Here is a 13,116-nt window from a genome sequence, read left to right on the forward strand (position 1 = left end):
GCTCTTCTTCAGGTCTGCAGGCAGAGGAACCAGAGACACGCCGTGTGCCGGCGGAGGCGCTCCGACGTCTCCGCGCCCATGGGGAACCGTCTTCCGCGCCGCGCATACAGGTAACCCTCTGCAGCGCCGCGCCCCGCCCCACCGGCGCAGGAACGTCTCCCCCAGGCGCGGGGACCGCCCCTCTAGGAGCAGGGACCGCCCCCCGCTCCGAGGCCCCGCCTTGCAGCCCGCCCATTGGACCCGCTAGACCCTCAGCCCGCCCCCGGCACGGCCCAGCCACGCCCCTCCACGTTACCGCTCTGGACACCTTGTGAGTCTGGGGATTGTTGCGTCTGACAACCGAGCTGATCTCCGCCCGGCTGGGCTCAGCTTTCCCGCTGGTCTCCCCGAAAGTGACAGAGGCTTTCGTATCGCGCAAGCCCCCTCCTGGTCGCCCCGAGAGTCCCCTTTTGCTGGTGCCTCGTAGGGATGCTTTTGGTGGTCCTCGTGCTCCTGCTGCCCTCCGTCTCCGGTAGGAGCCTGCAGAGTGTGCGCGCTGGTGGCGAACCGGAGCGGCTCGCGAGGCCGGCCGACTGGAACCGAGGGTGGGAGGAGATTTGCTTTTAGTCTGTCGGGAGAGTCGTGGGGCTGCGTCCACTCCGGGGTCATAAGGAATTGCGGTAGAATGCGTGACCAAAGGGGACCACGTAGCGCTAGAAGAGACGCCTTGCTTGTTGGTGCGCACTCAGCGGTGCGGGGTGATGCGCGCAGCCGGGATTTACCAAGGGGCAAACTGGGTCACTAGCAAAAGCTTGCAGGGTTTCTGCGACTGAGCCACTTGGGGACGGGCCTGCTGGCCTGTTGGTGGTGGTGATGGCTTGCTTTTGAGTTCTCAGGTGCCTGGGGATATTGGTAGACTGGTTCTGTGCCTGTGTATGTGTGGAGGGAGGGGAGAGGGTGGGCGGGGAGGTTTGCTGTCTGTACTCTGGGCAGGTTTCTAACAGGAGTGAGTATTTGCATCCTGCTCCCTGGGCTGGGGAGGGGGGGCGGTGTCCGTGTAGGGTGTTCTCTAGTGTGACTTTTGTAGAAGTGGCCACCCAGCGGTACCAAGTTGGGAACCTCGTGTGGTGCATATAATGGTCAGGTGGGAGAAGTCGCTGTGTACTCTGCCTACACCCCCACGTTCCCAGCCCCGCTTGGTGATGGAGGCTGTGGGCTCAGAATCCAGGAGGCAGCATAAGAAGTCACCATCCTTGTGCCCCGGGTGCTCATGCCATTGACACTGGCAGCAGCAAGGCGCCAGTGACCACAGAGGCATAAGAAGTGATAAGGTGGCCACTGGGCATATTATCCTGACAGAGGCAGTGGGGGGTGAAAAGTGCTCACTTGCCTTGATTGCCAGAGGCGGCGCTGGACCATCCAGCTGACTCAGCGGTAAAGAATCTGCCTGCGATACAGGAGACGCCACTCTATCCCCGAGTGGGGAAGATCTCCTGGAGAAAGGCATGACAACCGACTCCAGCATTCTTGCCTGGAGAATCCCACGGACAGAGGAGCCTGGCAGGCTACAGCCCATAGCGTCGCAAGGAGTTTGACACGACTGAAGTGGCCTAGCATGCACGCACATAACGTCAAGCGGACTGTCATAGGTAACCCAGAGCCCCCAGCCACCCCAAGACCCAGTCTTGCCCACCAGAAGGCTGAAGACACAGCCTTACCCAAGAGTGGGCCCACATTAACCCTAGGATCCCTGGTACCCCCAAACCAGGTGTAGAACAGGGTCTTGTCTGCCAGGAGGTCAGCATAGATCCCTGACCTGGCCTAATCCATGAAAAGATGGACACCAGCCCCAAGAGCCCCTGAGCCTCAGCCCACCCACTGTGTGTTAACCCCAACTCCAGGACCCTGTCCCTGCCCACCTTGAGCCTGGTACTGCTCACCAGCACTAATACCAAGACCCACAGAGCCCCAGCCCACTAGCAAGCTGACACAACCTCCAAGATGCCTTGCGCCCCTCAGCCAGCCATGTTGGGATCTGACCTTACCCATCAACTGGTCAACACCAGCTATGGAACCCACCTGTGCCGTGACCCCAGCCACCAGCAGGCTGACACCAGTTCTGGGGCCCCTAACCCTGCAGCTGCCACCCTGAGACCAGGTTCTATTCCCCTCCCCCCAAACAAAAACACCCACACACGTCTCCACATCCAGCCACTTTGTGACCTGGTCCTACCTATCAAAGGGCTGGCTCCAGGACTGGGATTCCCCTGACCTTGCAGCAAATCATACGAAGATCCACACCTACACACCAGTGACTAGCAGCCTCAACACAGAACAGAGCCTGGCAGTCATCCAGACCAGGAGCCCGGCATTCCTACAGTCGTGCACACAGTAGTCAGACCACTTACAGCAGAGGTGTTCGGACAGCCCAACCTACGATTTCTGAAGACAAGATATGGCTTGGCATTCAGTACCTTTCCTTTACAACTGATGATGTGTCTGCAATCCGGTTTCATCTTCCCCACCAACTAGAATCTTCTTTATGTGGCACTTTTTTCAAGTTTGATTAAAAGAAAATGTGTTGTAGGATATAGATGTTCTTGCTTACGAGCATTCTATCCGCCTTTTAGAATGTTAGTTTATACAAACATGGACTTAAGTTTCAGTGAAATTGATTTTGGTATTCCTTTTAAAAAGTAGTTTGTGTGGACAGTGAGAGAAGGGGCAGGATGGTCAAGTTTCATTGAGGTCCCACTTTGATCAGAGACCGTAATTATCCTGAAGTTACCATCTGGGCATGGATCTGGGTTTGTGCTTGAGTATGAGAATTATTTTAAATTTTGCAAGCAGGTAGAGAGTCCTTGCCCGACTTTTGCAAGTGTACAGAAGATGAACAGTTCTCTTGATACGTATAGAGACTGTTTCATCTTCTTTAAACTCATCTGGAAAATTGAAAAACTGGGGATTTTCTGAATGCAAATCTATCATATTCTATAATGGCATACTATATAATACTTCTTGTAAAAGTATAGCATTGCAGGCCAATAATAATTGTACTGTAAACCATCTGGAAAAAAGTCTTAGTCAAGATATGTTTACTTTGAAAATCCTCACAGGAATAAAGAATCCAGTATTTTGAATAAGAGAAGAAATTATTCAGATACATAAAGCAAATCAAATACATGAAACAAACAACACTTGTATAATTTAATTATGGGCATGCTATTAACTTGATTTCTTTCTTGGTTCCAAGAAGCTCTGAATGATGTTATACATTTCTATCTAGAATGGAATTGCATAGCATTTCTAGTCCATTTTTTCCCCTGATGTAAAATGAGAACGTATAGCTCAAATTGAGTAAATTTACTGTTATTAGTAAAATCCAACTCTATTTTTAATAACTGCATCCTTTTTGTTTATTTGTTTTTTGCTTTTGTTTTGGGCAGTTGATGGAGGTGCATTCATATATTCAGATCAAAATACTGGAAATGTTGAAAACATTTTGCCGATAGGTGGATTTCAGCACATGGTGTAAATGAAATGTCGGACAGAGTATCAAGAGAGAAATATGGAATTTAGAAAATGATAACAAAGGAGAATAATACTTCACTTGTTTAGAGTTCTCTCTTGACTAGTCTGTCAATCTGAAGACCTAGATCCAAGAAGTAATTACAGTAAAGTTTCCTCAGGGATCAAAATAGATCTATCTCCCTTCTCCTTTAGGTCCTTAACCTTATAGGAGAGGCCTCTGCATTCTTTTAGCACTTTAGGACTTTAAATATCATAATATTTTACATCATTTCTAGAAGATTCATAAGATTTCCAAGAGCACAGATAATTAAAAGGAAGAGGACTTCCTGAAGCAGGAATAACACTGTTCTAGGGAAGAACCCCCCACATAAAAAGGCCAGAGGTAAAAAAATTCTAAAGTCATAGCAATATAGTTTACTGTCAGGATACATTGGATAAACAGCCACTGCAGGAAGATTTTAAGGGCATGTACAATCCATTAATCAGTGGATGAAGATTAAATCATGTTTACAGTAACATCCAAGAAACCAATTTTTATGTGAGGTTATTCAAAGTAATACAATTTGGTATTTAAAGGGTATCCATTTATTTATAAAATGTTCAATTCACTAACCTAGACAGCGTATTAAAAAGCAGACACATTACTTTGCTGACAAAGGTCCTTATAGTCAAAGCTATGGTTTTTCCAGTAGTCATGTATGGATGTGAGAGTTAGACTATAAAGAAAGCTGAGCACCAAAGAATTGATGCTTTTGAACTGTGATGTTGGAGAAGACTCTTGAGAGTCCCTTGGATTGCAAGGAGATCAAACCGGTCAATCCTAAAGGAAATCAGTCCCAAATATTCATTGGAAGGATTGATGCTGAAGCTGAAGCTCCAATATTTTGGCCACCTGATGCGAAGAGTGACTCATTAGAAATGATGCTGGGAAAGACTGAAGGCAGGAAGTAAAGGGGACGACAGAGGATGAGATGGTTGGATGGCATTACCAGCTCAGTGGACATCAGTTTGAGCAAGCTCTGGGATATGGTGAAGGGCAGGGAAGCCTAGCATGCTTCAGTCCATGGGGTCACAAAGAGTTGGACGTGAGTGACTGAACAACAACAATTCACTAATACAAAACAAATAGAAAGAAGTTACATTTTTAAATACTTTAGTCCGTATTTATTTTGACCTATGAAATTCACAATGTTTATTTGATATTACTCTTACCCAGTGTGGACAGAGGGTAGTACAGAAAGAAGGCATATGACCTCTGCCCTCTAGGACATTGCCTTCTGAGAGGAAACTGAGCCCAAACCATGGAAGAGTAATCTGATCAGAGAGCCATATACCTTACAAGACTTCTTAGGGAGAGGTGAGTTTTGAAATGATGAATTTAGAAAGAAGAGGGAAGGACACATACCTATAAATACATTTTAAAACCCAAAACATAGATGCTATCTTTTCAATCGTGTTGAATGAAAGTTCACCTTAAAAAAAAAGTTCACCTTATTCCTCAACAAACCAAAAAAGCTCATAGATGGTTATTTAAAGTAAGCAAGGCACATCCTTTGCTACTACTACCGCATGGGTAAAAGCATGGGCATGTATGTGTGCTCAATTGTGTCCAATTCTTTTTGACCCCATGCACTATAGCCTGCCAGGCTCCTCTGTCCATGGGATTTTGGATTGCCATTTCCTCTTCCAGGGGATCTTCCTAACTGAGGGATCGGACCCAGATCTCCTGCGTCTCCTGCATCCTCAGGCAATTCTTTACCACTTAGCCACCTGGGAAAGCATGGGACAGTCATTGAATCTATTCTGTAGTGCCTACCTGAGGCCAGGCCGCAGTCCCCGGCTGATGAAAGAGATAAAGTACTTCACTTGCATGTTCTTATTTTCTCTGTTCCTAGAGGCTTGTGGTGATCCACCAAGATTTAAAACTATGATGCTCCAAGGTGAGCCTAAACCCAATTATCGTCCTGGGGAATGTGTACAATATGAGTGTCGTCTAGGTTTCAAGCCCAAGCTTCCTGCTCTCCCCAGATCTGCTGTTTGTCAAGATAATGATACATGGTCGTCTCTCCAGGATGCCTGTGTAGGTAAATAAACAAACAAAAATGTTTTATAGCGCTGGATATTTACACACATCTTAGTGTGCCTATGTTTTTAGATATCTGTGCATTTGTTCAGGCTTTGAAAAATCCCCAGGGAATCTTTTTCTTGGTAATTGTTTACCTGGGTAAATATGAATCTTGTTTGGCCATATAATATGGAAAGAAAATAATAGTTAAATGAATAATAAGATTCCCATGAATTCAAACAAGCAATATAGACTTTTGAATTAGATTTAAATCTATTTTTTAAATTAGTATAAACCAACATTTTTGAATATTTTCTTTTAGGAAAATCATGTCCTAATCTAGGAGATCCTGCGAATGGCCAAGTTAACTTCGTGAATGGAAGTGTTCTGTTTGGTTCACAGGCTCACGTTTCTTGTAATCCAGGGTAAGTAAGATGCTCATTACAGAACCTAAGGTTCGGTATTACTAATTCCATTTTTGTTTTGCTCCTCTTTTTAAACATTTCTATAAACTAGATTTCATTTTGTTTTCTATGTGACAAGTTGTACTTGTAGCCAAACAATTATTGCATTATTTATGAAGACCTGAAAAATGTGTAATTAGAAAGAAGCTTAAATTGAAGTAAAGCAAAACTGTACACTTACTATGTGTGTGTTCAGTCGCTCAGTCGTTTCCAACTCTTTGAAACCCCATGGACTGCCAGGGTTCTGCCAGGCTCCTCTGTCCAAGGAGCTTTCCAGGCAAGAATACCTGGATGGGTTGCCACTTCCTACTGCAGGGGATCTTCCCAACACAGGGATCGAACCTGCATCTTTTGTGTCTCCTGCGTTGACAAGGGGATTCTTTAACACTAGCATCACCTGGGAAGCCCATATAACTTACTATATGTAATAACAAACCTATTGTATAAATTAAAAATGTAGTAATCATGGTAACTTTATTCTTGACAATAATTTAAAATTGCCAATTCTTAGAGTTGAAATGGGGCTTATGGAATTAGGAAGTAGAACTGTCAACCAAAGATACTATTATTTTGAGATAATCTGTAGTTTTAAGGATCTAAATTGATTTGCTTAGCCTGGATGATAATGTTGATCATAATCTCTTAATTGGAAAACCTTATTTTTGACGCTGCTACAAAGGAGTGAAACATCTCAAAAAGAGGTACTGAGCATTTAATAATAGCTTTTTTTTCCCCTATAGGGCTCCTTTAATATTACATATTGGAGATACTGGGCATTTATTTGAAAAATATGATTTTAGAATTAAAATGTAATACACTGGAATGCAACAGGTTTTCTTAATATTAAGCATCTTTGCCTTTGTTCATCTTAGAGGAAAAATTTTGTTTGTCACCACTGAGTATGATATTGTGCTGTGTGTTTCTCGTGTATGGTATTGATTACCCTGAAGGAGCTTCCATCTGTTCCTAGATTGTCGAATATTTTTTATCATGAAAAATGTAGAATTTTGTCAAATGATTCTTCTTCATCAGTTGAGATGATCATGTGGGTTTTTCCTCTTCCTTCTGCTGATGTGATATATTGCATTGATTGATCTTCATGTTGAACCATCCTAGCATTCCAGGAATAATTTCTTCTTGGTCATGGTTTTTAATCCTTTCTATATGCTGATGAACTGTTTGCTAGTATCACATTGAGGATGTTACATCAGTATTTATAAGGAATACTGTTCTGTAGCTTGGTTACTTGTAATGTCTTATTCTAGCTTTGGTGTCATTATTACGCTGGTATCAGAATAAATTCAGAAGACTGTCTTCCTCTTCAATTTTTGTAAAACTTTAAGCTAAGAATTGGTATTACTTCTCTTTTAAATGTTTGGCAGAATTAAACAGTGAAGACATCAGATCCAGTACTTTTTTCATTATTGGGAAATTTTTGATTACTGATTCAATCTCCTCACTTGTCATAATCAATTCAGATTTTGTATTTTTTAATGAAGTCTTGGTAGAGTTTGTGTTTACATGAATCTGTCTTTTATATCTAGGCTGTCCATTTGTTGTCATAAAATTGTTCATAGAAGTCTCACAATATTTTTGAATTCTGTAGAACTAAGGGAAATATCACCATTTCCATTTCTGATTTAGGTAATTTGATCTTCCTTTTTGTCTTAGTCCATCTAGCTAAGGGTATATCCGTTTTCTTCCTCTTTTGGAAAACCAACTTTTGGATTCATTGGTATTCTCTACTAATTTCTCTTCTGCTCTAATCTTTATTGTTTACTTCTTTCTGCTGGTTTTGTGTGTATATCTTTGTTCACTAGTCCCTTAAGTTGTAACATTAGGTTGATTATTTTAGAGCTCTCTTCTTACCTTTAATTAAAGACTAGTTTACCTACAAACTAAATTAGTCCATGTGCATCAGATAGGGATTTGATATTTCTATACATTTCAAAGTGATTAACATGATAAGTCTAGATACAATTTATCACCATACAAGGTTATTACACTTTATTGACTATTTTCCCCATTATATCCTTGCAACATCTCTTCTGTAACTAGAAATTTGTACCTCTTAATATCACTCATTTAATTAATTTCTCCCTCCACCCCTTCCCAGGGCAAACACTGTTTTGTTTTTTGTAACTGGAGTCTTTTCATACTGTTCATGGGGGGAGGCCTGGCATGCTGCAGTCCATGGGGTCGCAAAGAGTCGGACACGACTGAGCAACTGAACGGAACTGAACTGAGGGTGGAGTCAGTTTCTGTTTTTTTGTTTCTTCATTTGCTTTGTATTTAAATTGCAAATATAAACGATATCATGCAATATTCTATTTTTCTGTCTGACTTGTCTCACTTAGCATGATATTCTATAGGCCAATCCACATTGTCACTAATGACAAGACTTCCCAGCTTTTATGGCTGACTTATAGTCCATTGTGTGTGTGTGTGTGTGTGTTCTTAATCCAGTTAGTCTATTGAAGGGTCTTTAAATGAATATAATCATTTTATATTAGTTTAGTTCAGTTCAATTCACTCTCTCAGTTGTGTCCTACTCCTTTCGACCCCATGGACCTCAGCACGCCAGGCCTCCCTGTCCATCATCAGCTCCCAGAGTTTACTCAAACTCATGTCCATTGAGTTGGTGATGCCATCCAACCATCTCATCCTCTGTCGTCCCCTTCTCCTCCTGCCTTCAATATTTCCCAGCATCGGGGTCTTTTCAAATGAGTCAGTTCTTTGCATTAGGTGGCCAAAGTATTAGAGTTTCAGCTTCAGCCTCAGTCCTTCCAATGAATATTCAGGACTGATTTCCTTTAGGATGGACTGGTTGGATCTCCTTGCCGTCCAAGGGACTCTCAAGAGTCTTCTCCAACACCACAGTTCAAAAGCATCAATTCTTCAGCACTCAGCTTTCTTTATAGTCCAACTCTCACTGGAAAAACCACAGTTTTGACTAGATGGACCTTTCTTTGCAAAGTAGTATCTCTGCTTTTTAATATGCTGTCTGGGTAGGTTATAACTTTTCTTCCAAGGAGCAAGCGTCTTTTCATTTTATGGCTGCAGTCACCATCTGCAGTGATTTTGGAGCCCAAAAAATAAAGTCTGCCACTGTTTCTACTGTTCCCCCATCTATTTCCCATGAAGTGATGGGACAAGATGCCATGATCTTTGTTTTCTGAATGTCGAGTTTTAAGCCAACCTTTTCACTCTCCTCTTTCACTTTCATCAAGAGGCTCTTTAGTTCTTCTTCACTTTCTGCCATAAGGGTGGTGTCATCTGCATATCTGAGGTTATTGATATTTCTCTTAGAAGCCTGTGCTTCATATTAGTTAGCCTACTAAAATGAATATAATCATTTTAACAGTGTTTAACTCTTCTAATTAATGAGCATGGTATATCTTTCCATATTTTTCTGTCATCTTCAATTTCTCTCATTGTACATTACAGTACCCCAAGTAAAGTAGAGGTCTTTTACTTCCTTTCTTAAGTTTATTGCTAGGTACTTTATTCCTTTGATGCAATTATAAATGGGATTGTTGTATTAATTTATCTTACTGATAGCTTCTTTTCAGTGTATAGAAACACAACAGATTTCTGAATACTAATTTTTTATCCTTCAACTTTACTGAATTTATTCAGTTCTGTTCAGTCACTCAGGCATTTCCAACTCTTTGCGACCCCATGGACTACAGCACGCCAGAGTTCCCTGTCCATCATCAACTCCCGAGCTTGCTCAAACTCATGTCCATTGAGTCAGTGATGCCATCCAACCATCTCATCCTCTGTCATCCCCTTCGCCTGCCCTCAATCTTTCCCAGCATCGGGATCTTTTCCAGTGAGTCAGTTTTTCGCATCAGGTGACCAAAGTATTAGAGCGTCAGCTTCATCACCAGTCCTTCCAATGAATATTTAGGGTTTATTTCCTTTAGGATTGACTAGTTTGATCTCCTTGCTCTCCAAGGGACTCTCAAAAGTCTTCTCCAGCATCACAGTTTAAAGGTATCAAATCTTCAGCACTCAGACTTTTTCATTGTCTGGCTCTCACATCCATACATGACTACTGGAAAAACTGTAGCTTTGACTAGATGGACCTTTGTTGGCAAAGTACTGTCTCTGCTTCTTAATACACTGTCTAGGTTTGTCATTGCTTTTCTTCCATGGGGCAAGCATCTTTTAATTTCATGGTTGCAGTCACTGTCCACCGTGATTTTGGAGCCCAAGAGAATAAAGTCCGTCACTCTTTGCGTTATTTCTCCATCTATTTGCCATGAAGTGAGGGAACCAGATGCCATGAACTTCAGTTTTTGAATGTTGAGTTTTAAGCCAGGTTTTTCACTCTCCTCTTTCACCTTCATCAAGAGGATCTTTAATTCCTCTTCACTTTCTACCATAAGGGAGGTGTCATCCGTGTACCTGAGGTTGTTGATATTTCTCCGGCAATCTTGATTCCAGCTTGTGCTTTATCCATCCTGGAATTTCACAGGAGGTACTCTGCATATAAGTTAAGTAATATATTATCTTGAATATTACCTATATTATACTGAGGTATGTTCCCTTTATGGGGAATGTCCCAGGTGGTTCAGTGGTAAAGAATCTGCCTCAATGCAGGAGCCATAGGAGATGAAGGCTCAATCCCTGGGTTGGGAAGATACACTGAAGAAGGAAATGACAGCCCACTCCAGTATTCTTGCCTAGAGAAACCCATGGACAGGTGAGCCTGGTTGGCTACAGTCCATACAGTCACAAAGAGTGGGACACACCTGAGCATGCGTACAGTGCTTTCTTCCTTCCCTCTATATCCATGTTGTTGAGAGTTTTTATCATAGATGGATCTGGAATCTGTTAAAAGCTTTTTGCATCTGTGAGATAATCTATGATTTTTATTCTTCAGTGTGTTATTATAGTGTATCACATTGACTGATTTGTGACTTTGAACCATCCATGCTGCCCTGATAGGGCTTTCCTGGTAGCTCAGCTATTAAGGAATCCACCTGCAATGCAGGAGACCCCAGTTGGATTCCTGGGTGGAGATCCCCTGAAGGAGGGCATGTTAATACACTCCAGTATTCTTGCCTGGAGAATCCCCATGGACAGAGGAACCTATAGGGTGACAGTCCATGGGGTCACAAAGAGTCAGACATGACAGAGCGACTAAGCACAGCACATGCACCCCTCAGATAAATCCCACTTAATCATGGTGTATGACCCTTTTAAAGTATTTTTTTATTTATTTGCTAATATTTTACTAAGCATTTTTGTATCTAAGTTCATCAAGGATATTGGTCTGTAATTTTCTTTTGGTGTCTTTGTCTGGCTTAAGTATTAGAGTGATTCCAGCTTTTTACAATGCATTTGAAAGTGTTTCTTTCATTTAAATTTTTTGAAATAGTTTCAGAAGGATAGGTGTTCTCTTTCAATTCAATAAGGCATAGTTAGTTTGCAGTATTCTATTAGTTTCAGCGGTTCAGTTCAGTTCAGTCACTCAGTCATGTCTGACTCTTTGCAACCCCATGAAACGTAGCACATCAGGCCTCCCTGTCCATTACCAACTCCCGGAGTTCACTCAAACTCATGTCTGTCGAGTCAGTGGTGCCATCCAGCCATCTCATCCTCTGTCGTCCCCTTCTCCTCCTGCCCCCAATCCCTCCCAGCATCAGAGTCTTTTCCAACGAGTCAGCTCTTCGCATGAGGTGGCCAAAGGACTGGAGTTTCAGCTTTAGCATCATTCCTTCCAAAGAACACCCAGGACTGATCTCCTTTAGAATGGGACTGGTTGGATCTCCTGTACAATAATGTAATTCAAAACTTTTATAGATTAGACTTGATTTATCATTATTATAAAATATTGGCCATATTACCTGGGTTATACAATATATTGTTAGTTTGAGAAGGATAAGTGTCAACTCTTCTCACAGTGTTTGTTAGAAGTCACCTCATGTGACTTTTGTTTGTTGAGAGTTTTTTTGTTAGTGACTTAATTTCATTACTGATAATGAATTAGTTAATATTTTCTCTTTCTTCCTGGTAGAGTCTTAGGAGATTGTGCCTTTCTAGGAATTTGTGCATTTCTTCTTAGCTGTTCATTTTATTGCCGTATAGTTGTTCATGGTAACCTTTTATGATCCTCTTTGTTTCTTTACTGTTGGTTGTAAGTTTTCCATTTTGATTTCTGATGTTACTGATTTAGACCCTCTTTTTTTTTTAAATTGATGAGTCAGACTTAATGTTTTAACATTTTTTTTAAATGTTTTCCAAGTACCAGGTCTTTTTTTCTTTCATCTTTTTTTTTTCTATTTCATTTATTTCTGCCTTGATCTTTATGATATTTTTTTCCTTCTACTAACTTTTGATTTTGTTTGTTCTTCATTTCCTACTTTCTTGAGGTATAAGTTGGTTTGTTTAATTGAGATTTTTCTTGTTTCCTAAGGTAAGCTTCTATTGCTATAAAGTTTCCTCCTGGAACTGCTTTTGCTGCATCTCATAGACTTTAAGTCATTGTATTTTTGTTTTCATTTGTCTCCAGTTTTTAAAAAAATTGTTCTTTGGTTACATGAGTGGTCCGTTCATTGTTTATTAGCATAATGTTGAGCCTTGTTAGTGTTTATAGCTGATTTCTGGTCCCATGTCTTTGTTGTCAGAAAGAATGCTTGATATGATTTCAATTTTCTTTACCAAAGCTTGTTTTGTGGCCTAGAATATGACCTATCCTGGAGGAAGTTCCATGTGTCCTTCAAAAGAATATATATTCTTTTGCTTTTGGATCTATGTTCCATACATATTTATTAAGTTCATCTGATATAATGTATCATTTAAAGCTAATGCTTCCTTACTGATTTTCTGTCTATATGTCCTTTGATGTATGTATGTTGTTAAAGTCCTGTTCAACTGTTGTGTTGCTGTCAATTTCTCCCTTTGTATCTGTTGTATTTCCCTTATATATTTAGCGGATTGTCTATTGTATACATATATATTTACAATTGCCATTTTCTGGGCTCCAAAATCACTGCAGATGGTGACTGCAGCCATGAAACTAAAAGACGCTTACTCCTTGGAAGGAAAGTTAGGACCAACCTAGAT

General features: G+C 41.4%; 1 protein-coding gene across 1 annotated transcript in view; it reads left to right on the forward strand.

The window, feature by feature from the left end:
- Window positions 1-468: 468 nt before the first annotated feature.
- The window catches only part of LOC104981886 (membrane cofactor protein-like), a 38,777-nt gene continuing 26,129 nt past the window's right edge, over window positions 469-13,116 (forward strand). The window contains exons 1-3 of the mRNA XM_010831138.1: window positions 469-511; window positions 5,406-5,594; window positions 5,898-6,000. Coding sequence (XP_010829440.1) covers window positions 469-511; window positions 5,406-5,594; window positions 5,898-6,000 — 335 coding nt within the window. The remainder of the gene's footprint in view (window positions 512-5,405; window positions 5,595-5,897; window positions 6,001-13,116) is intronic.

This window comes from Bison bison, unplaced genomic scaffold, assembly GCF_000754665.1.
Source record: "Bison bison bison isolate TAMUID 2011002044 unplaced genomic scaffold, Bison_UMD1.0 scf7180017864524, whole genome shotgun sequence".
Classification (NCBI taxonomy): Eukaryota; Metazoa; Chordata; class Mammalia; order Artiodactyla; family Bovidae; genus Bison; species Bison bison.